This window comes from Mastacembelus armatus, chromosome 18 (genome assembly GCF_900324485.2).
Source record: "Mastacembelus armatus chromosome 18, fMasArm1.2, whole genome shotgun sequence".
Classification (NCBI taxonomy): domain Eukaryota; kingdom Metazoa; phylum Chordata; class Actinopteri; order Synbranchiformes; family Mastacembelidae; genus Mastacembelus; species Mastacembelus armatus.
Window position 1 is genome coordinate 9,804,914 of NC_046650.1, and position 24,006 is coordinate 9,828,919.

Sequence of the window (24,006 nt, forward strand, 5' to 3'; positions counted from 1 at the left end):
TGATCTTTGAATTTGAGGGTTTTTGTCAGCTGTTAATGTTGGCCCTAGTGTAAGTGGCTTTTAAAATTAAATATTCAGATTATAATGAATATATATATATATATATATTCTCAATTGGGTTTAGGTCAGGGCTCTGGCTGGGCCAGTCAAGAACGGTCACAGAGTTGTTCCGAAGCCACTCCTTTGTTATTTTAGCTGTGTGCTTAGGGTCATTGTCCTGTTGAAAGGGTGAACCTTCGGCCCAGTCTGAGGTCTTGAGCACTCTGGAAGAGGTTTTCTTCCAGGATATCTCTGTACTTGGCCGCATTCATCTTTCCTTCAATTGCAACCAGTCGTCCTGTCCCTGCAGCTGAAAAACACCCCCACAACATGATGCTCCCACCACCATGTTTCACTGTAGGGATTGTATTGGGCAGGTGATGAGCAGTGCCTGGTTTTCTCCACACATACCGCTTAGAATTAACGTCAAAAAGTTCAATCTTGGACTCATCAGACCAGAGAATCTTATTTCTCATAGTCTGGGAGTCCTTCATGTGTTTTTTGGCAAACTCTATGCAGGCTTTCATGTGTCTTGCACTGAGGAGAAGCTTCCGTCGGGCCACTCTGCCATGAAGCCCCGACTGGTGGAGGGCTGCAGTGATAGTTGACTTTGTGGAACTTTCTCCCATCTCCCTACTGCATCTCTGGAGCTCAGCCACAGTGATCTTTGGGTTCTTCTTTACCTCTCTCACCAAGGCTCTTCTCCCACGATTGCTCAGTTTGGCTGGACGGCCAGGTCTAGGAAGAGTTCTGGTCTTCCCAAACTTTTTCCATTTGAGGATTATGGAGGCCACTGTGCTCTTAGGAACCTTGAGTGCTGCAGAAATTCTTTTGTAACCTTGGCCAGATCTGTGCCTTGCCACAGTTCTGTCTCTGAGCTCCTTGGGCAGTTCCTTCGACCTCATGATTCTCATTTGCTCTGACATGCACTGTGAGCTGTAAGGTCTTATATAGACAGGTGTTTGCCTTTCCTAATCAAGTCCAATCAGTTTAATTAAACACAGCTGGACTCCAATGAAGGAGCAGAACCATCTCAAGGAGGATCAGAAGAAATGGACAGCATGTGAGTTAAATATGAGTGTCACTGCAAAGGGTCTGAATACTTATGACCATGTGATATTTCAGTTTTTCTTTTGTAATAAATTTGCAAAAATGTCTACATTTCTGTTTTTTTCTGTCAAGATGGGGTGCTGAGTGTACATTAATGAGAAATAAAATGAACTTTTTGGATTTTGGCAAATGGCTGCAATGACACAAAGAGTGAAAAATTTAAAGGGGTCTGAATACTTTCCGTACCCACTGTATATACACACGTGTGTGCATGAAGATATATAGGCTAAGTTTCAGGGGATTTTTGTGTCGTTTGTCGCAGTGGAAAATATCGGTTTTATTTTGAAAACCGTCACCGGAAGCGATTACTATCTATCTAACTTGCCGGTCTGTGGCTCTCAGCCGGTGCTGGATGTCCGCTCACACCCCCCTCAGCTCAGCGGGGCTCCGCTGCCACACAGCAGATCCGGGATCGGGATGAGGTGCGTTTCGCTGCCTTTTGTTGCGGGTTCGATGCTTCGATTTTTGGTCAAAACCAATTTTTTATCGAGGAAGAAGAAGACTGCGTTACACTTGTAGATGAGACGGAAAGTGTGCAGAGATGAGCGTCGGGGGAAAGTGAATCTGGAGCATTTGGAGGCACTTTTGTTGGAGACGCTGCTGGGCTCATTGTGCTGCGGGCTGTGGCTTTCTCCTCTTGGGTAGAGCGGTAAGATATTCCTGCAGGCATTATGGGTCAACCGTGCTGCTTGCATTCACAATGGCATTATTTCTTCATTTCCTAATTCGTCCTCAGACGCATCTTCTGTCAGGACTGATGAGCTGGGAGATAACTGTACTGATCACAAATTTATTTAAACCTGAATTTCCCCACTGGCGTAAACGCACGATACATTTTCCTGTTGGTTTTCTTATCGGTGCACTTTATCCATTTTGCGCTTTTACGCACGGATGTGCCAAATAGAACACATTACGCGTTCGATATATTAATTTCACAAACGCATGTGAGTTTTCTGTGTTCACCAGTAGCCTCACAGCATCACCGCTTCATCTTGGGTGTGTTCTGCTTTGTCTCAGTCTCCCACTCGCCGTGTTCGCGCTGGTCTGAAATCAAAGCGCACTCAGCCCTCCTCTGGCAGGTACACCGGCCGCTGGTCATCACGATCTTCACTCGTACTGGTTGTTTGTAGTGTAAAGAAGACGGGTTTTTTAGGTTGGGAGAGTCAGTACAGTTGTAGCAGCTATGACTAACTGACCCACTGCCACCCTGAGGCCCGGAGGCCCCCCACTTCACTTACTGTAAATAAGCTTTTACACTGTTCACAATGCAAGTGGAGTGATCTGACTAATTCAAAGATGACAAATCCCACAACTGCGTCTATTAGAGTCATCTCACACCATCTGCAGAGAGAAAGGTTTTAGCCTGTATCCTCATGTGTATGACATTAGTTACAGTGTAATGACTGTTTATACAGCAGCACATGGAAAGTCTCTAGTGCCACATGATGCTGAACATGGACTCCAGTGTAAATCAATCAGCTGTGGATTGATTACAGTGGGTGGGGCTCGCCAGCGATCGATGGCATTGACAGGGTGGGAGACAGAACGAGCTGGTGTGTTTATGCCAGTCATGGAGTTTTGAATTGTGAGTCATACCAGCTCCATAAAGACCAAAAGATAATGGGTGATGATGATGCAGTCACTCCAGAGCATTAACATTGTTGTTGTCATTCCTGTGTAGCTGTGGCGTCATGCTTGGGCTCATTTTCTTTCCTGAAAACAAATCTTCTCCCAGGAGTTAGGTTTTTTTCCTTCCGGATTACTCCTGTAGTAAGTTGCATTGATTTCTTCCTTCACACTCACAAGTGAGGATGATGTGCACTGCTTGACCAAAAATGGTGTTCAGTCTTACGGCAAAAAACTCGGTTTTGGTTTCATCAGACCACTGAGTCTTCTTTTAGCCGACTTCAAATTCTCCTGTGTCTTCCGGTAAGTTGAGGCCAAGATGATGTTTTATAGATCGGCGCCTTTCAAGAACAGCGTTGTATCTGCTTGCAGTTGTCCCAGCTGAGGAGTCCATGCATGGATCACCTGAAAGCCATTACTGAAATCTGAGGCGTGTAATGATGAGGATGGAGACAGGAGGATACGGCACAAATTGAGAGCACAAGGAGATTTGTTATTAGATTAAGAGTCTGCTTGTCTTACAGCCCTTTTGGTAAAACAAGCACTGTATTCTGTTCAGATGAAAACTCAAACTCGTAACGTAGAGCAGAAAAAGAGTTCAAGTCTGTAGACACCAGGAGAAATATTCTTACAATTCAGCCAGGGTCGTAGCCTGGTAAATGATTTGTGATTGTTTCTGTCTTCTGAGGTGCATAGTTGAAGGATAAGGAGAAGGGGGGGGGTGGGTGCTGAGTTGATGTTCTGGTTGCCATGTCAATCTCCCCCCTCCTGTCTTTTCTCACCCATAGCCTCCTATTCATCCCCATTGTAGTAGCTAAGCTCAGTTGCCCTTGGAGACCACAGGGGACAGTTGGGGAATGTGGCGCCTGGGCGAGTACGTATCACACATCAAACAAAACACTGCTGAAACTGAGGTATGCTGGCTCAAATCAAGCTGATGGAAGCAAAGTTAAATGTATTTCCTCTGTGTACTGTGACACGGAACATGTGGTCTAACGTTGCACAAAAGAACAAAATTTCAGCTTCGCTTGAGTCGCTCATATACAAAATTGGAACATGTCTGAGCTGCTCTGATGTTCTGCTTGCACTCCTGCTCATCCTGCACACCCGAGACTTGTAGCTCAGAATAGAACGGGGCATAATTGGCCTTTATTGGCTAAAGACAAACTCAGGGCCAAATCACTTGAGTTTCCTCATAAACCTCTCCTAAAGCGGAAGAATGAGCCCAGCTATGTCCTGTGCAAATGCAAGCACACACAAACTTTCACACACCCCTCAGTGCCAACATTTTAACAATGCTGTCTCTCTTCTTGGTTCTGTTTCTTGGGATGTTTCCCTCTGAGACGCTTTTACTGCTCTCTGATGTGACAAATTATCTTTCGCTTTTCTCATTCTCTCTTCATTTCTTTGTGCCTCCCTTGCTGCACTTTCTCTCCCACACTGTTTGCACACTCATTCATCTCTCACCCTGCCTTTCTCCCATCTTCCCCCACCCCCAAGGGCCTCCAAGATAGATTCCCTCAGGAGTAAAGTGGACTTGCTGCGCTTTCCTCTGGCTCTTTCCAGTAAGTCCATCAGCAACCACAAAAGCCAACTGGGTGTGGTCTGGGAGAAGGGCTTGGGGGCAGGTGGGGCCCAGAAGCCCTGCCCACCGAGAGCCTCCGACATGGACAACGAGTCGACGTACTCGGGCTACTCTTACAAGTCGTCCCACTCACGAAGCTCCCGCAAACACAGGTACAGAACCGCAGAGCATGCAGAAGAGCGTACCACATTGAAAACAGAGCTGCAACAACAATGAGATCAGCTCATAATGAGTAATAGAGTAAACTCTTACAAAAAAGATCAGTAAACAAATAAAATGGTACTGTACATGATTAGAAACACTGTTGAATAAGAAAGCCAATTGTAGTGCCCCCCAGTGGTAGTATAGGAATTAGCAAAATAATGTGAAAGATAATATTCTCCAGACACCCAGGGGCTTTGAACTCTGAGATGAAAAACATTGAGAACCAAAAACAATATACAGCATATTTCTGTTTAATTATGTCTTGTTTATTTTCCCTGTGTCTAATATCTCTTCAGAGAGAGGAGGGACAGGTATCGGTCAAAGAGTCGTGACAGCAGCATCCGGGGTGACAAATCAGTGACAATCCAGGCTCCTGGAGAGCCGCTACTAGACGGAGACGACCGGGTCAGAGTTTATTTACAGTCTTTCCTCTAAGATTTGTTTTTTAATGGAGTTATTATCATCAAGACTCATCTTTCTCTCCTCTCCAGGATGATAACTGGGGTGAAACCACCACCGTGGTCACCGGCACTTCTGTGGACAGCATCTCCAATGAGGACCTGACACGAATCTCTAAAGATCTCCAGGATTCTTCACCGCTGGAGTGCCGCCGTTACCTCAGTCTGGCACTCGGAGCTGTTCTGGGGCTCTTCTCTCTGGTCACTCCTCTGGCCTTCTTGGCTCTCCCACAGCTGCTGTGGCGGGACATACTGGACCCTTGCGGCACGCCATGTGAGGGCCTTTACATTTCCCTGGCCTTTAAGCTCCTGATCCTTCTCATCTCCACGTGGGCACTGTTCCTCCGTTCACCCAGAGCCACTCTGCCTCGCTTTTTCATCTTCCGCTGCCTGCTGCTGGCACTGGTCTTCCTCTTTGTCGCGTCCTATTGGCTCTTCTACGGAGTGCGGGTGCTGGAGCCCAGAGAGACAGACTACCGGGGGATTGTGGGATATGCTGCATCTCTAGTGGATGCACTGCTGTTCATTCAGTACCTAGCCCTGGTGCTGCTGGAGGTCAGACACCTGCAGCCTGCTTTCTGTCTGAAGGTGGTGAGGACAACAGACGGAGTTAGCCGTTTCTACAATGTGGGACATCTGAGGTTAGTGTGTGTGTTAGTTTGTCTATTTTTTAAATTTCCAACTAGCAAGTCCTCAGTGCACAACTGAGCACTAACTCAGATAACCTCAGTCGTGTGTAGTGTCTAATGACTATGCAACTAAGTGCCTACATTTGCTAAAACAAAACACAGAGTACCTGTACTACTTGGCATTCAGCCCTCATTTTACACAGTACAGGAGGCAACAGTTCAGTCCTTCTCTTTGTCTGGTGTGTAGCTTTCACCGTTGTACGTATGCAGCACAGAGGCAGTGTCATTTTCTGCTGGTTTACCACTTCCCCCATGTGTATGAAGGAGAGGCCATGAGGTTGAGATTAGCTGATAACAGCTCTGTGTTGTTTTTAGATGTGTCAGTTTAAGGGAGGAAGTCTGTTTTTCTTTCTCTGCCTTGTGCAACACAGTATTCAGCGGGCAGCCATTTGGGTTCTGGACCAGTACTACAGCGACTTTCCGGTCTATAACCCCGCCCTGCTCAACCTGCCCAAGTCCATCCTGACCAAGAAGATGTCTGCCTTCAAGGTCTACAACTTGGGGGAAGGTAAAATCTTATGTGTGGCCCTAATTTGAGGGTAAACTGAATTTAAGAAACAGTTATATGCTAAAAATGAACAAATTAGTAGCTGTATCTGGTAGATATGCCACAGATAGTCTGGGTTGCATGTAAGTCCAGTGGACTGATCATCTGTAACTTCTGGGTTTCAGAGAACAGCACTAATAACTCCACAGGTCAATCCAGGGCCATGATTGCAGCCGCGGCTCGGAGACGAGACAATTCCCACAACGAGTACTACTACGAGGAGGCAGAGGTGGAGCGGAGGGTCCGCAAACGCAAGGCCAGGTGAGGACATACCCAAAGAAATACACACATGCACACACAAAATATATACATTACAGACTTCCTTTGAAGGATATAATGAGGTGTAAACAATCCATGAGAATAGAAAGATAGAAATAGCTAGTGTCTCACTCATGTAGCCATTTCTCCTCCTAGACTTGTGGTTGCTGTGGAAGAGGCCTTCACCCACATCAGGCGTCACCAGGAAGAAGAGGTGCCCACGTCCTCCCCGAAACACCCACGGGAGTTGATGGACCCCAGGGAGGCAGCACAAGCCATCTTCGCCCCCATGGCTCGGGCCATGCAGAAGTACCTACGCGCCACACGGCAGCAGTCGTACCACAGCATGGAGAGCATCATCAACCACCTGCAGTTCTGCATCACACACAACATGACCCCCAAAGTAAGAAGACTTTTTTATTCTTAAAATTTTAAAGACTTAAAGTTTTGTTTTTAACTTTTACACTCCTTCCCTTTATGTATATATCTACTTTAGAGTAAGTGCATACACTTTTTATCCTGGTATCTCACATCAATCACCCACATTTTATTCAGCAGTTGTGTGTGTTAGTGTTATTACTCATCGTATCTTTGTGTGGTTCTATTTTTAAGGCTTTCCTAGAGCGATATCTGAGCCCAGGCCCCACCCTCCAGTACTTGGACAACTGCAGGGGGCGCCAGTGGACGCTGGTGAGCGAGGAGCCAGTGACAGCTTCCCTGCGCCAAGGCCAGGTCTTCTCCCTGAGACGGCTGGACTTCTCTCTAGTGGTCACTGTGACGCCCCTTCCCTTCCTGTGTCTGGGAGAAGAGTTCATCGACCCCAAAAGTCACAAGTTTGTCATGAAGCTCCAATCAGAGACGTCTGTGTAGGAGGACAGAGATGAATAATAGGCGAGAGGAGGAGGAGGATGATTCAAAGATACTTTTGTGAAAGCTTTCAGGGTATCGTTTTTTATGCCTTTTGATATTACATAGTTGTTTTATTTTTATTTGATAATAAACTTTCAGGTTCACGAAGTGTATGTAGGTAAACTATCATGACTACACAAAAAAAAAACATAAGCAAGACAACAGAAATATCCCTGGTTCTCTAAATTTGTTTCTCTTCTGTTTCTGGTAAATTTATATGAAAAGTGCTGACTATTGCAGAATGCTTTCAGTTCCTTCAGCTTCAAGCCTTCAGCTTAAAAGGGAGTGACAACTTGAGTCTGTACATCAGAGCCATCTGTAATTCATGCTACATTAATACTCCATGAATATACCTGCGTAGTGTGTCGACAGGCTGGGTTACATTATGAAAGTCTTCTGAGTGTGAAGGAACAACTGACCTTTCTCGTGTACAGTCAGACTATGTCTTAGTTCACTTCTTTGTCAGAGCTGTGCTCATGTCTTATTCCCATTTTTAGATTTGTCTGCTGTGGATTTGGCCTTTACAGGCTAAAAACAGGATTTAGAAAAGGTGAAGTAAAAGGTCCCCTTAGTTACGTTCAGCTTTTTGGACACTAACTGGATGTACTGATCACTTCACAGATGAAACTGCTTTTGAACCACTACTTCGGTTTTTGATTCCACTGAATAGTGAAAAGGTGATATGCAGATTGTCAGATGATGCATGATGTAAGAAACACTGGATGGATTCTAAAACACTGAGCATTTCCTGAACACACCGCTTTCATTTTTCCGTTTAGTTTTTGTACTCTCCCATTTTAGAGTTTATATTGCTTACATTGAAACAAATACAACGTTTAAGATACGATATAGGAGCGGTTTATGTTTGGTGACACTCGGCCGTGTGTGAGGTTTTAATCCTGATGAATCGGAGCACAGCCAAGTGCTGCTGAAGTGCATCTGTTTTGGCAACTTGTTATTACAGTTACTGTTATTACGTTTGACATTTTGTGTTGAGACTGTGTGAATGTGTGCGTGTTACTAGCTGACACAGAAACTGTTCAAAATCAGAAAGCATTACACTTATTTGAAATTTTATCACTTATTAAAATATTAGCAGATTTATCTTATGTTAAACTAACACATTACTAGACCTGTTTCTAGAGAACCTGTGGGTTTCTGGGTCTCTGGAGAAGCTGCGGTGTACTCTAGCAGTCAACAGCAGGCACCTAGTGGGTAAATCCATCCATTGTTTGAGATATGCGTGTGTATATTTGTGCGTCATTTGTAAATAAGATGTCCTTTGTCCTTTTTACATTACAGGTACAGACTCATGCCACTCACAAGCAGTTTCTCTGTACATTCTGAGGCAGTTTTCTGGATTGTATTTTATTGTTTTGTTTTTTTTAATTCACATCATTTGGCTGTGACTTGGCTGGACTGAAACAAAGCTCCTGACACTTGTCTATGAACAACATTGTTATTAAAAGTGAGATTGTTTCCTTACTATGTTTTTTTTAAGAGTCAGTTCTTGTAAAAAGGTGTTAATAAAAGCTCATTTGAAGCTATCTGGTCCATATGAGTCATAAATCACAGGAAGTGTAATCTGTGTGTGGGAGTATGTCATTTTTCTATATGATATGCAGAAATTTCCAATGTTCTGTAAATATGGACAATATCAGGACAACACCCAATATCTAGCTACAGAAATTAGAAGCAACTAAGCCAGTGGAAACATGTTTGAAATACTACAGTATTGGCACAGTGAAAACAGAGACTATTACTCTGTTCAGTCGTGCTTGAAAGGCACAATCAGTGGGAGTTTACGCAAAAAGTTTTTACACTTTTAGTTTTTATTTCTTGATACTGTAAACTGATCACTGACTGCATGTGGACTAGAAATGTTTTGTGAAGGGGGGTGGGGTATACTGACTGAGTCTGACTGATGTGATGTCTGATGGGAGTTTGGGGTGTTTCAGGTATTTAGGTGTTTTAGTTAGAAATAAGTTTTTAGTATATAAATAAATAACTCACGATGGAGCACAGAGTTGACATATGATTGCTGCAAGTGATTGATGCACGTGGTTAGAGCTTGTACTGACGAAGGAAGTGACACTCAAAAAGGAAGTATAGCCTGACAGTCGTCTTGAGTGTTTAAACGTTACGATGAGACTTCAAGTCCTGGTGATTCTGTTCCTCCAAGGTAAGTCCTGTTTTTTTTATTCACTGTAATTATCATTAATCCACAGCTAATAGACTAAACCTTCAAAAGCTCTTTTATATTTGAATTTAAACAGAGTATGTAACTTCCGGAAACAGAAAAACAACAGAAGCACAGAGATGGGGGGTCAAAAAGACCCTAATTCAATACATAAACGTTTTTATACTAAGTCAAATTTTAAATTTTCTGATATTTGCTTAAATGTTTAATGTTGGAAATAAGGCAAGTGTAGAATGTTTGTTATTTAGGACATAAAATGAGCCAAAAGAAAAAGTAGGAAATACAGACGCCTCTGACTGGAGCTTCATGACAAACTTGTGTTAAACTCATGTCGTCCACCCCTCGATGTATAGGATATATGTTAGTCAGCTTAAAAAATGATTTGCTACTTAGAAGATTTGAGCCTTAACATACTATAGTGTGCCTTGTCTATATAGTTCACTGTTGTTCAAGTACAGACATTTAGTACGACCCCTATCGTTATCACCGTTGCCATATTTTCTGTTAATGCATCTCTTTATGACCTTCATACCCAACAACCTAACCCTTAGCAGCTGCAGACGTACTTTCTTTAGTGTCCATAAGCAAATATTAATATAATAACACACTAAACTAAAAAGGTGAACATGGTAAACATTATACCTGCTGAATATTAGTAGTATTATTCAGGTTGCTTGTTTGCTCTGTTAACCCTGAAAGACTGGACACAGTATGTTGTCACTGAATATTTCTTAAAATGTTTTCACAGGGGTACTAGCTGAACCGCCTAGTAAAATCTCCGGCTACCTTGGACATAATATTACCTTGCCCTCAGGAGTTGACCCGTCATGGATTTTGACCAGAATTGAGTGGTCAGTATTTTCCAACACCACTTGGATTGCCACCTATTACAATGGGAAAATAAACACTGACCGCCTCAGTCAGTATAAAGGAAGGCTCAGTCTCGACAAAACTTCAGGTGAGAGAACATTTATCAGCTGGCGGTCAGTAGGGGAATCATTATTTTGACTTCTTTTCTGGCAGTGGCTGTTTAATGTTTGTTATTCATTAGGTGACCTGACGATTCACAACCTGAACACAAAAGATGCCAGGGAATACACTGTGAACCTCATCAATAATGGAAACCAGAGCATAAGAAAGATTGAGCTCACAGTAAAACGTAAGTGTCAAGACTCATCCAAGTTTGAGCCTGTTTTATACCCTGGTGGGAAAATATATGTATATTCATTGACCTCATTTTTTCTTTATTTTGCAACAAAGGTTTGCTCATAGTGACCACATGAGCAAACAAATGTTTCACTTCTTTTTTTAAAAAAATCTTACGTAGCACAATGCTACACAGTCACATATTAATATCTTATTTAATATTTTTGTCCAAAACATGTTTTTGCATCTAACCAGCAATACCAATTTAAACATTTGCAGAACGCCTCCAGAAACCGACCATAAGGAGTATCCCTATTGTCTCTACAAGAGAAGGCTGCTGGATGCAGGTGCATTGTTCTACTCCAGATAAAGGTGTTACCTTCCACTGGGAGGTTAACCCTCCCTCTGTGCTGACCTACAGCAGAAGTAAACAAGATGGCAACGTCCCACTTCTCGTAGCGTTTCTTAGCACCTCACAGAACCCTGTCAATTTCACCTGCACCTGCAGCACAGAAACGCAAAACGCATCAACTGTGTTCACTTCAAAGTGTGATGGTAAGGTTAACACTGTGGTGATTTGACTAACCACACACATTTTGGAATATGAAACAAACAACACAATACAATACAATACTGCCATAAGAAAGATCCTGCTCATGGCAGTATATCTTTATTATGGCAGTTTTCTGCTTTACTCATACATATTTTCAATATGCAGTTTGAAAAAAATATATGAAATCATGTAGTATCCTACAGTCTTGTATAATGACATACCATAGTTACAGTGGGTACGGAAAGTATTCAGACCCCTTTAAATTTTACACTCTTTGTGTCATTGCAGCCATTTGCCAAAATCCAAAAAGTTCATTTTATTTCTCATTAATGTACACTCAGCACCCCATCTTGACAGAAAAAACCAGAAATGTAGAAATTTTTGCTAATTTATTAAAAAAGAAAAACTGAAATATCACATGGTCATAAGTATTCAGACCCTGTGCTCAGTATTGAGTAGAAGCACCCTTTTGAGCAAGTACAGCCATGAGTCTTCTTGGGAATGATGCAACAGGTTTTTCACACCTGGATTTGGGGATCCTCTGCCATTCTTCCTTGCAGATCCTCTCCAGTTCTGTCAGGCTGGATGGTGAACGTTGGTGGACAGCCATTTTCAGGTCTCTCCAGAGATGCTCAATTGGGTTTAGGTCTGGGCTCTGGCTGGGCCAGTCAAGAACGGTCACAGAGTTGTTCCGAAGCCACTCCTTTGTTATTTTAGCTGTGTGCTTAGGGTCATTGTCCTGTTGAAAGGTGAACCTTCGGCCCAGTCTGAGGTCCTGAGCACTCTGGAAGAGGTTTTCTTCCAGGATATCTCTGTACTTGGCCGCATTCATCTTTCCTTCAATTGCAACCAGTCATCCTGTCCCTGCAGCTGAAAAACACCCCCACAACATGATGCTCCCACCACCATGTTTCACTGTAGGGATTGTATTGGGCAGGTGATGAGCAGTGCCTGGTTTTCTCCACACATACCGCTTAGAATTAACGCCAAAAAGTTCAATCTTGGTCTCATCAGACCAGAGAATCTTATTTCTCATAGTCTGGGAGTCCTTCATGTGTTTTTTGGCAAACTCTATGCAGGCTTTCATATGTCTTGCACTGAGGAGAGGCTTCCGTCGGGCCCCTCTGCCATAAAGCCCCGACTGGTGGAGGGCTGCAGTGATAGTTGACTTTGTGGAACTTTCTCCCATCTCCCTACTGCATCTCTGGAGCTCAGCCACAGTGATCTTTGGGTTCTTCTTTACCTCTCTCACCAAGGCTCTTCTCCCACGATTGCTCAGTTTGGCTGGACGGCCAGGTCTAGGAAGAGTTCTGGTCGTCCCAAACTTTTTCCATTTGAGGATTATGGAGGCCACTGTGCTCTTAGGAACCTTGAGTGCTGCAGAAATTCTTTTGTAACCTTGGCCAGATCTGTGCCTTGCCACAATTCTGTCTCTGAGCTCCTTGGGCAGTTCCTTCGACCTCATGATTCTCATTTGCTCTGACATGCACTGTGAGCTGTAAGGTCTTATATAGACAGGTGTGTGCCTTTCCTAATCAAGTCCAATCAGTTTAATTAAACACAGCTGGACTCCAATGAAGGAGCAGAACCATCTCAAGGAGGATCAGAAGAAATGGACAGCATGTGAGTTAAATAAGCACACAGCTAAAATAACAAAGGAGTGGCTTTGGAACAACTCTGTGACTGTTCTTGACTGGCCCACCCAGAACCCTGACCTAAACCCAATTGAGCATCTCTGGAAAAACTTGTTGCATCATTCCCAAGAAGACTCATGGCTGTACTAGATCAAAAGGGTGCTTCTAGTCAATACTGAGCACAGGGTCTGAATACTTATGACCATGTGATATTTCAGTTTTTCTTTTTTAATAAATTTGCAAAAATGTCTACATTTCTGTTATTTTCTGTCAAGATGGGGTGCTGAGTGTACATTAATGAGAAATAAAATGAACTTTTTTGATTTTGGCAAATGGCTGCAATGACACAAAGAGTGAAAAATTTAAAGGGGTCTGAATACTTTCCGTACTCACTGTATATGATTTATTTGTTTCAGTGGACATACCTACAAGTCACGTCAGAGAAAGAACAGCTGCTTTATTCCTTGGAGGTCTTGTGACAAGTGCACTAATAATCCTAGTGTACGTTTTTAGAGGTGAGAGAAAAAGGATCTTCGTAGGAAATCTTGTTCGTCCTGCTGCTTCCTCTAAAGGCAAATCACAAGCTGTGCTTAAAGAAGCCCAGGAGAGATAGACATTAACAGCATTTTTTGATTTAATTTATTTGAATATTATTTTTGGAATTAGTATGTGTTGGATGTGCCATAAAAAAGTTTGCACTGTTATATGTATAAAGTTTAATTTTAAGATTAATAAGTCAGTTCATAAACAATCACTTTTTAATAATGGATCAATGCTTTAATACTCAGCATACCTAAGGCTTTTTTTTGTCTGTTAAATTGATAAAATTCAATTTAATTTTTTGAAAGACATACAATTACAAGCCTGTACCACAATCAAGGCTATGAATGTAGTGGTTGGAGACACTGTGGGGTTAGGGGGTTTGGCAACCTTGCACAGAATGGTTAGGATCATCCTTCTCTCTCTACTGATATTCAGTTTGACACACACATTGCTCTGACTGTGGTGGTCGTAGGAAAATGGGTCAGAGGTTTGGAAAGAGTGAAAACAGAGTTGCAGTTTCTGCTGCTTGCCATGCACCACTTTCTTTTGTCAGCTATAGTCATAACCTGCCCTTTTCCTACACTCTTGCAACCCACACATCGAGCTAAGTTTGTCCTTAGCCTGTTTCACTTATGAACTATCTATAGCTCATGAGATTACATTAACTTTAAATATAAAATCATATTAATTGCATTACTAAAAACAGCCCCAAGGCTCAGATGGCCATTTAACATTGTTTTTTTTTTTTACAGAAAAAATCTCAGATGTATTGAAAACCCTCAGAGGTATGTAATTCACAGAGCAATGTTAAATTTTTCAATTATCAATTATTAAATTTGTCACCGTTTCTTACGGTCATTTGCATTTCCCTTTATTTTTCAGGAAAACTGTGCCCATCAGCAAAGTAATGATTATATAGAAACAATTCTCCTGCTCCTGTTATTACTGCACTGAGAGCAACAGTAACGGTGACTGAGAAAAGACCAAGCTGTATTCAGAGTGTAGGGTACAGCATTTGTAAAAGCAGAAAATATTCTTGGTTAAATAGTACACTGGCTATTTAATGAAAAAGTGAAATAAGAGATATGAAAATATAAGAGAATGTGCAGCAGATGAACACAATCGTGCAACTAAAACAATTCCACTACAGCTACAGAAACTGTATCTTCAAAACTCACAAACAAATTCCCAATGTTGTTAGAATTGTGTTGTACTGATGCTGAGTCCACCTCATGTATATCTTTGAAGAATGTATGTAAACATGCCTCGCCTGTAGTGTTTTCTACTTTAGTGTTGAAGGTTTTTCAACCTATAACATTTTCCATGTAAAGTGCTATTTAATCGCTGTAAAAATGTCTGTGTGCCCTGAAAACAGTCCTGCTAGTTTTCTTAGTTTGACGTTAATGCTCTGTGAGCTCTGCAAGTTAAATACAGGTACTAGCATTTCAGATTTGAATGTTCATTTAAAATCCTGCATGTGTTTGTAGGATTATGTATGTTATGTATGTTAGATACTACTGTTTCATTATATGAGCATTTTGCAAATAAACTATACATGATCTCAGTTTTAAATTATTGTCAACAAACAGACTTGATATGAAAAACTATTTTGCACATAAAGGTGGTTGCAGTGTTGAGTAGATCATGCATCAAGTTTGAAAGCTATTTATATTGACAGAAAGAAGGTGAGGTGTTATAACTGGCCGACTCGAGACCACGTCATAACATCTCACTTGCAGACTAAGACCTCAGGCTTGAGGTTAATAGATGCTGTAAACAAGCAACTGGTGATTTCCACCAGTTTAAGATTTCACTCCGTTCATCACACCACTAACTGAAATCTAATTCACTTTTTCAATTTCTTAGCTGTTCATCTAGTTGGCAGAGCTAGTTGGACAGCTAAAGCATCAATATAGGTGGACACAGGATTGTTAGAAAACACATACGAAACCACTAATTATGCCTAAACTTCCTTTGCATCTAATTCTGCATTTCATTGAATTAACATGCAGTTCTAGTACAGACTAGTTATACAGACAAGCTGACGTGCTGGCTTCATTCTAGCCTGTATTCAAATCTTTGATCACTGTGGGAAGCTTTGTTTATCTCCCAGAATATTGCATTTGTACCTGTTTTTATATAAATTATAGATTTGTGCCCATATTACAGTCTAAAACGAAGAACTGAACAGAATAATCACAAAAATACTGTTACAATAAAGTTAAATTTAATATAGAAACTCTGCATAATTATTAAATATACATTACAAATAAAATATAGAATATACAACACCGTCAAAAGGTGCTCAGGTCCTGAAAAATATCTGTCCACATTTACACTTGTTTACCCAAAGCTGTACATCACACATTGCCCTCTATGAAATGTCTTGGTAGGGTGACGCTGAAGCCTTCCTCACACGACTGAGCTGAATCTTATCATACACAGTCTGTGGCTAAATGTGAGAAATGAGGGAAAAAATAAAAAAATAAAAAGTTTGACATTCAAATGCAAGACAAATGTCACATGCATAATTTAATCATATAAGATCTCTAAATATTAGATGATCTGCTCTGTTAACAGCATGGTCACATTATATATGAAATTATCTACCAGAAAGTATTTTAAAGTGAGGCTATATAAATGAAAGACTAACATTTTGCATTAACAAAAAAAATAAAAACTTCTTTAAATCTTTCATGCATAGAAAATATTCCAACATTTATAGTCATAGTTGCCTAATTTGTGCTTTTAGAGTTTGGTGTTTATGATATATATAGATCTATATATATCTATATATAGAACCAAATGTCTTCTTTCATATTTGTGCTATTTTTTTTTTTTTTTAAATAATGAAAGAAAATCAAGCACAGATTCATCTTGTTACATTATTGGTATGATATATAGAATAATGGTACACTTCATAATTTAGATGTGTTGAACTCTTACCCCTGCTGTTATTTGACGTGGGAGCGAGCCGACTCTGTTGTTAATGGTTTCATAAAACGAACATGGCTTCAGGGTAGACGTCCCCAGGAGGTTCGCACATGCACGGATTAGAATAAATAAAAACACACACATCAACACTGGCGTCACATTAAAACAGACATGAAAAACAAAGTATGCAGAGTCAATCTATGCATGCATACTTACATCTTGAGCTGTAATGTCTGTGACTTCAGCATACACGGTGGGCTCCTCTGGGACACTGTCTGATGTTACAAGAGACAAGGCCAAAGCAAATTGAGTAAAGCAGTAGATGCTGAAGCAAAATGTCACAAAATGACACACAATGAGGACTTTCTTACCAACGTGTCTTTTCTTGAAGCAAACAGCCACTACTATACCAAAAACAATGACAATCAGCAAACTTCCTCCTGCTATGCTCAACAGAAAGACCAAACTCTTTGACCCTGCAAATGATGGTATTAAAAACGTTATGACAGTAATAGCCCAAGGTAACAGAAAATTACGATTTCTGACTGAAAACACTGAAGTTAAGTCAGCTCATAGCTCATTTAAATTGAAAAAGCAAGAATTACAAGAAACACTAATAAACTCCAATTACTTCAGTGCACATACATGGTTCTGATATTTGAGACATACTGTTGCTGCACGTCACTGTTTTAGATGCCCTCTTCTTACTGAAGAAATCGGAAACTGTGCAGGTAAAACTGGTTTCTCCATCCTCTGGTCTGATGATGTACTGCAGCCTGGAGCCACTGTGGGTTTGGTTCCTAAAGGTCCAGTTGTAGGTGACACTGGTGTCAGAGGCTGAACTGCACTGCAGCCAAACTGTACAGGATTTATTTAAGGGATCCCAGGTGGAGTTGGAAGTCAGGTCAGGCTCCTTAGTTATGGACTCTGAGGTGAAAGAAGGTCAGGTCAACCTATGTCTTAAAATCAAAAACATGTATATATGCAAAGCTTTGCAAATGTGCTATTTTTAGCCCAACATATCAGGGAATTCACCACAGTGAACGCTTTGATATGCTTGTCCTGATTTACCGTCTGGTCTAAGACTAAGGACAACAACCAAAACTGATCAAGAGTGGATGCGTAGCATTTCTTCAAAGTTGGTGAGAATCTTATCTGACAGAGAGCCACTAAGAAATAATGTGAGCACAAGCTACATTGTACAAACAATTTAAGTTTTGGCTTTTAAGTAAACAAATACCATTTAAAAAGACAAAATGAGAAAAAAAAAAAGAAAGATGTTTGTCATAGTTTTACATATGATTTAGAGTAACACACAATTATAACAATGAAACACTGGAGATTGTACATCCCATTACACACAAATTAGAATACCAAAGTAGCATATACAAGCATTGGGTTAAATCCTATGGCATCTATTCAGTATGAATGAATTTATTAAGGATTAGAACAGTTATTAGGTTTTGTTAATTGGGTAAGAAAATCAGATGCATCTCACCATGAACCTGCAGAGTGATGATGATTGTTTTTCTTTGCTGGTCATTCACCTCTGAGACAAAACTGAAGTCACCAGAATCTTGAAGAGTCAGTCGTCTCACTGTTAAACTGAAATCTGTGAGGTTCAGTGATACTCTGCCTTTAAGCTGGTGATGTGTGGTTACATTTGTATCCTTCTCTGCAACTCTTTGATTTTTGTGTTGCCAATATGCTAAAGTGATTCCTACAGTTGGTAAACATGAGGAGAGAACCACAGTGTCTCCAACTTTTTTATGGATGATACGCTCACAGCTGGAAGCCTCCACATCTGGAACACACAAGTAAACACATGAGTGTAGCAGTGTCTAATTGTATTTTAATGTAACATATGGAAGTCGATCGTAGAATGACATGTTTAATATCAACATACATGTAATAAAGACATGACAACAGCACATAACAGCATGTTACAGTGTGACAGGATACAAACAAAGTTTTATTTTGGTACTCTTCTGTTTCCTATCATCACTCACCACTAGTTTCCTTTAAGCAGAATAAAAATAACATTTGTCTAATCTTAATCTACAAGTCATTTTAGCTAGTGACTTTGCTCTTATGAGTCATGTTTTGAAAAGTCATTTGCTGGGCCTTCATTAGAAAGAAAAAATTCCAACCAAAAAAAAAAAAAAAAAGTCAAAAAAAAAACTAAAACCAAATTCAAAGCCACTGTTGTGGGTGTGAACTGCACCTGTTTATCAATAGCTGACACCACTGACAGTTTCATATTGGTAGCACAATAATCTTTGTCATGTTGAAGCTGGCCAGGTTACAATTACCTCAAATTCTAAGTAAAACCATTGTAGACACAGATCCTGACGTCACTTACAGAAGTAACTAGCGTTGCCACTGAACTTTCAGTCAGTGCTGCTGCTGGTGAATACTAAGGAAATGGGATGGTTTACCAGTTTCTGTTGTCACATTGGACATGAACTAAAAGAAAATGTCCTAATATCATCAGCTGCTGAGAAGCCTCCCATTTCCATACAATATTAAAACACTGATACCTTATGACTAATTTCAAGAGATTTATGACTCAATATTTAAATACACTTCCCTTCAAATATGCTAAAAATATCCACACCCCTTTATACATGTCAAAACAGTTACTGTGGTTTATAGTGGTATAGGCCGATTTCACATTACAGGAGTATAACAAATTCTCTTAAAAACAATGAGGAAGCAGAGAAAGAATGACCCATCCATGTGTTGCATCAGGATTTTCAGACTAGATTCTAAGCAGATGCAGCAGAAAATTTGCTGACACGTTGTGTCCACAATGCAAATGAAAAAACCCTACCAGACCATAGTTTGCCTATTCATGAAGTTATACTGAAAGAAGTGGGAAGCCCATATTTTCAATAAATGTTAACCCTCATGAAAACTTTTTTTTTTTTTTTTTTTTAAAACAAAAGAAAAACACTTTTCTGAACACTGCAGTATTGTCTGGATTTCAATTCTTAATCCCAGTTGTCAAATCAGTGTAGTCTAACAACTGTAGCTTCGAAGCCACAGCTGTGTTCGTCATTGGTGCAGTTGACATGCAGATATTTTGCATTTAAACAATTATCAGGAGGGAAAAACAAACAAAAAAACTTATCAGCCCCTTTTACAAGCAAGACGTGTAATTTGCCAAGACTACATCCACACATTCAGTAAATATTGTACACCTACACGTTCTATTCTGATGACATGGCATAGTACGGAAAGGAAATATTACTCATAACAGTGAAAAACAAGAAAAAAAAAAAAAAAAAAAAATCTATAAATGCAAGAGTAAAGGTGTACCGTACATACCGAGGAGGCAGACCCCAAAGAGCAGCACAAAACTGTATGTGAAGAAGCAGCAAAGTTGACCACCAACCATCTCTGTGATAAGAGGAACATCATCTGCTTCCTCTACTGATCTACAGTATCAAACTGCGCTATGACAAATGAGGAGGGGGGGAGGGTGGAGAGTAGGAGGAGGTTTTTCACAGGAAGAAGCAGCAGCGGTCGCTCTGGTAAGGTCTCTCACACTGCACACAACAGATAAAGGAAGCACTTGAGATTATATATATATATATATATATATATGTGTGTGTGTGTATGAATATATATTACACATGCATATATAGTTTTTCTTGTACCATGTCATCACCACAAATCTTTATAAGGTGAAAAAGTACTAAAGATTGACTCACTTAGCTATTTCCTATTAACTAGTAGCCCTCAAACTGACAAGCAATGTATCTGCAGGCTACGGGCAACTGTGCCAGATATGTTAAAGATAAATGTCCACATGTGATAAGCCTGTGGCAGGAAGAAGCCTCATCCAGTGATCAGCTATTTCTAAATGAGGAGAGATGATGTTAGTTTAAGAAGTTGGCTTTTTGACCTGTGGCAGGAGTTGGTGACTCCACTGCCCTGACCTAAGTGGAGAACTTACTCAAACGTGTGGGGCCAGAATGGAGAACGACTGTCAATGAGATGAGGAACTACAGGGTCCAGCGACAATGGGCGCGGCCAAATGTTCACAGGCAGATGAGTAGGAGTTGAACAGAATTCAAGATGAAAGTGGACCACTGTAGTGAACAGGAAAAAACACAGTTCTGGGTGTGTGGTGCAGGTTGAGAGTGCTCCTGCTATTCAGAAGGTTTATCTGGAGGTATAAACTAGTCCAACAATGCTAAGAATGAAAACCAACAAAGCTCATACTCCTCAGGAACAACTGCAAGAAAACATTCAAAGGAACATCATAAAATTAGCTTTACATACTACACCAAAACTCAAGACTACTAGGAATCCAAGCCCTGCTCGTGAAGGATGGGAACTAGGTCACGCCATGTATTTGACCTCAATATGATTTTTACCCTACTATATTTCTAAGTTACTGTCGTTCACACAGCAAATCAAGATCATTTTTCTTAACTGTTAGAAGTTGTAGTTAAACTGCATCATAGAGACGTGTAAAAAAAAAAAAAAAAAAAAAAAAGGAAGTGAACTACCCAGCATCAAGATAAAGCCCATCTCTATCTCGGACAGCAAAAGCGGATGCATGTGGGATTGAGCTGCGACTTCGAGTTTCACAGCCTGTGAGGCCTATCATGATTTATCTCTCAAACATTTCATCAATTATACAGCTGCAACTTAAATGACACATGCCTGTGCTAAAATTTGATTTAGGTTAGTGGAGTGCAGAGCTGCTGAAATCCATGCCGCTGATAAAAATTGTGGGAGGTATTTCTTCAGAAGTATAGATACAACAAAAGCGGTTCTATGCACAGTAGTTTCTAAAAGACTTAAGTTGACATTAGAACTCATACTTTGGTGCTAGAAGCTGAATAGTGAGTGACAGGAGGGGTCTTGAGCAAGAAACTTAACCACTGTCACTAGGTGCAACACTTGTGGTTTCACTGGTCTGACAAAAAAAAAAAAAAAAAAAGATACGCCGAAGGCTAAACAGCATTCACACTTGCATGCACATTGCAGTGGGGAGTTTCTGCAGGGGTGGTCTGTGCACTCTGACCTGCAAGTGGTTTCAGTAAACTTCAAGGCCTTTTCACGCAAAGGGAAGACGGATGTGACAATGCTGCCCACCTGAAGAGCAGGCAACTAGACACAGTTCTACACTTGATGTCTGCAAGTTTTAAGGACAGAGCATAAACATATCTGATAAACATCAGCATGTTAGTTTCACAGAGCTGTAGACATGGCTGTTGACGATTCCTTTTGTTATTGCCAGAAAGTACACATGTAGAAAATTCATACAAGATACGTCATCTTTAAATATGCAATTATTATTCAGGCTACTCAGAACCAGCTTTTAAAAACAGGCTGTAAGAAATTTTGATTAATTCATGCTAAAGCTTCTCCCTTGAAATTCACTATTGGACAATACCTAAGCAAGCGGTCTACTTAATACAGAACAAGCACCGTTCACTGAGCAGCATATTTAATCAAAGTAAAAAGGATAGAGGTTTTTGAATTAGCTTATTGAAGTACACTTCTTTCTGAATGGCTATGACCAAAAAGGGGACTATACAAATCAATGCCTTTAAGGACTGATCAAACATTGACCACTGCTGCTCTCTTTGGTCACAGCAAACACTGGTTCTGCTAAAATGTCTCAGCAAAACTGAGATACAATTAAGACATTTGCTGAGACTTCATTTGAAAGAAGAAGTGGTACAGTGGCAACATAAAATACTAACCAGTGAGGTATTTAAGGAAAAAAACAGAACCAACATAGAAACACTTGACAACACAACACAAACAAATTCAAACTTTGTGTAGATGAAATTAAACAGAGGCCATCAGCACATAATTTCATAGTAATAGGCAGCAAAAACACTTGCAGAAAGGCAGGAGCACTTTGATGGTTAGGACTATACATCAGACTATTTCTTATACATGGAATAAAATTCATGATGGATCCATTATTCTTTTTATTGGATCAAATTTAAAGCATACCTGGAAATGTCTTCACTTCATGTACATGTCAATCATATTGAGCAAGTTCGTGCTGCTTTCAGATATCACAAAACTGGACTTATATACATTATTTAAAATAAATATATATTCTCAGTAACTAAAATGCTCATGTATGTATCGGTTATTAATTTAACTGAGTGAGACATAACACTTAAATGAGGGAATAGAAAATGACAAACATGTCAAACAGGCACATCCATTAACCTCTGCATCCTGCTTACACCTCCTACATGCACAAGAACTAGCAGAGAGAATCTCAGAGGACACCACCAAGTGGCTAAAAGTGTGAACTACCTGCTACAAAATGTGCCCATGTGATAACACCACTGACGGCCAGTTATAGTGGCAGCCATCTACACAGCTAAGTACAGGTGAACACATGCATCATGCTTTTTAACAACTGACAATCACATTATGAATTGTTGATGGGATTTTCTTACTAATCAACACTGACTGAGCTCATTCAGCACTTCTGCATGTAGCATCATAGATCACACTGCAATTACTGGGCTAGAAAACCATTCCAAATGGTTCTATGGACCTGGAACCAAATCAGAGTAAACACCTGAAAAAGTTGTAAATACAGCTGTAGGAAAGAGACAAAGGAGAGAATAAAAGCCTTTAAATTAAACTGAGTATTTACTTATTAAACGTTGTCAAGTTCATTACTGACATTTTCAGAGCTTCTCATTGATTCATAGACAACACTAACATTTGTCTTGCTAATTAATCCATAATTTGAATTCCTGAGTTAGTAAACAGCCCCATGTTAAAGTTTAGACCATACCTTTATTTTCTAGCATCTTCAAAGCCTCTTACTGTTTCATAAACACTCCCATCACCTACAGGTCAGTGATAATGAAAGAAAGAAAAAGTATCAAATATTTGTCAATAAACCAAAGTATTTGCTACAATTTACTCAGATTTCTATAGTCTATTGACATGTTTCCCCTGAAGAATCACCTCTGTGAAAAAGTGTTTAGGATTAAACTGTTGGGAAACAGAAGGTGAAGGAAGACTGACCATGAAGAAGTACGGAGTAAACATGCTGCTGAGATTCATCCTCATTCACCCTTTGTGTCTGGATGAACCTGAAACATGTAGTTTAAAAAGATGCAGTAGTTAGTAGCAGCTGGTAAATTATATTTAGCACTTTATTAAATGTTAACTTGGAGATGAAACGTGTGTCACACCAACCTGTCACAGCATCGGCCTGTGAAAATGACACGTTGATAAATGGGATTGTGTTACAAGTGACACCACAGCTTGTTATGACTTCAGAATCATGTGACCAGATAACATCAGGAAGAGCAGGTCTTACCCTTTGACTTTGTGTAGTAAAGCAGCACCAGCAGCAACACAGTAATCAGTGCAATTCCAATAATCAGCCCAGAGACCAACAAGCCAACATGTACAGGCCTGGACCCTACAACAACATGAAGGACATGAACCAACATCTAACCATCAACACTTAAGAATAATATGTCTCAAAGAAGAAAGTCCATTTCAGGGACAGATAACTTGTTACACTGAGGTTTGGTTTCTCATCACATCATAGTGCTACT

The 24,006-nt window shown here is 40.4% G+C and overlaps 3 protein-coding genes across 4 annotated transcripts; 2 read left to right on the forward strand and 1 right to left on the reverse strand.

Annotated features, from left to right (window-relative positions):
* The first annotated feature begins 1,530 nt into the window (after window positions 1-1,530).
* vangl2 (VANGL planar cell polarity protein 2) lies at window positions 1,531-8,833 on the forward strand. The gene is made up of 8 exons (XM_026333232.1): window positions 1,531-1,798; window positions 4,276-4,512; window positions 4,861-4,969; window positions 5,056-5,663; window positions 6,083-6,219; window positions 6,384-6,519; window positions 6,673-6,919; window positions 7,129-8,833. Exons 2-8 carry the CDS (start codon window positions 4,442-4,444, stop codon window positions 7,384-7,386), a joined length of 1,566 nt encoding a protein of 521 aa, XP_026189017.1. The 5' UTR covers window positions 1,531-1,798; window positions 4,276-4,441; the 3' UTR covers window positions 7,387-8,833.
* Window positions 8,834-9,453: 620 nt separating this feature from the next.
* On the forward strand, window positions 9,454-14,879 carry LOC113121417 (uncharacterized). Its single transcript, XM_026291886.1, has 7 exons — window positions 9,454-9,607; window positions 10,374-10,583; window positions 10,677-10,784; window positions 11,051-11,326; window positions 13,375-13,473; window positions 14,254-14,286; window positions 14,384-14,879. Exons 1-7 carry the CDS (start codon window positions 9,571-9,573, stop codon window positions 14,407-14,409), a joined length of 789 nt encoding a protein of 262 aa, XP_026147671.1. The 5' UTR covers window positions 9,454-9,570; the 3' UTR covers window positions 14,410-14,879.
* An 827-nt stretch (window positions 14,880-15,706) lies between these two features.
* LOC113135556 (SLAM family member 9) lies at window positions 15,707-19,890 on the reverse strand. 2 transcript variants are annotated; one of them, XM_026315691.2, is made up of 7 exons: window positions 19,766-19,890; window positions 17,934-18,239; window positions 17,105-17,362; window positions 16,807-16,911; window positions 16,652-16,710; window positions 16,448-16,513; window positions 15,707-15,953 (listed from the first exon to the last, which is right to left on the reverse strand). In XM_026315691.2, the coding sequence occupies exons 1-7, from the start codon at window positions 19,833-19,835 to the stop codon at window positions 15,876-15,878; spliced, it is 942 nt and encodes a 313-aa protein (XP_026171476.1). In that variant the 5' UTR covers window positions 19,836-19,890; the 3' UTR covers window positions 15,707-15,875. The 2 variants fall into 2 exon arrangements, with proteins under 2 accessions (XP_026171476.1, XP_026171467.1); XM_026315682.2 differs by having other exon boundaries at window positions 17,081-17,362.
* Between the last annotated feature and the right edge of the window lie 4,116 nt (window positions 19,891-24,006).

Bases quoted from the DNA above. Each gene is read 5' to 3' on its own strand.
- LOC113135556 (XM_026315682.2), bottom strand. From the start codon at position 19,835: ATGGTTGGTGGTCAACTTTGCTGCTTCTTCACATACAGTTTTGTGCTG. The intron at 16,912-17,080 runs GTATGTGCACTG...CATCATTTGCAG, and splicing joins GTCTCAAATATCAGAACCAT to GGTCAAAGAGTTTGGTCTTT. The intron at 16,514-16,651 runs GTAAGTATGCAT...TCTACCCTGAAG, and splicing joins CAGACATTACAGCTCAAGAT to CCATGTTCGTTTTATGAAAC.
- vangl2 (XM_026333232.1), top strand. From the start codon at position 4,442: ATGGACAACGAGTCGACGTACTCGGGCTACTCTTACAAGTCGTCCCAC. The intron at 6,220-6,383 runs GTAAAATCTTAT...TCTGGGTTTCAG, and splicing joins GGTCTACAACTTGGGGGAAG to AGAACAGCACTAATAACTCC. The intron at 6,520-6,672 runs GTGAGGACATAC...TTCTCCTCCTAG, and splicing joins GTCCGCAAACGCAAGGCCAG to ACTTGTGGTTGCTGTGGAAG.
- LOC113121417 (XM_026291886.1), top strand. From the start codon at position 9,571: ATGAGACTTCAAGTCCTGGTGATTCTGTTCCTCCAAG. The intron at 10,584-10,676 runs GTGAGAGAACAT...GTTATTCATTAG, and splicing joins CAGTCTCGACAAAACTTCAG to GTGACCTGACGATTCACAAC. The intron at 10,785-11,050 runs GTAAGTGTCAAG...AAACATTTGCAG, and splicing joins GATTGAGCTCACAGTAAAAC to AACGCCTCCAGAAACCGACC.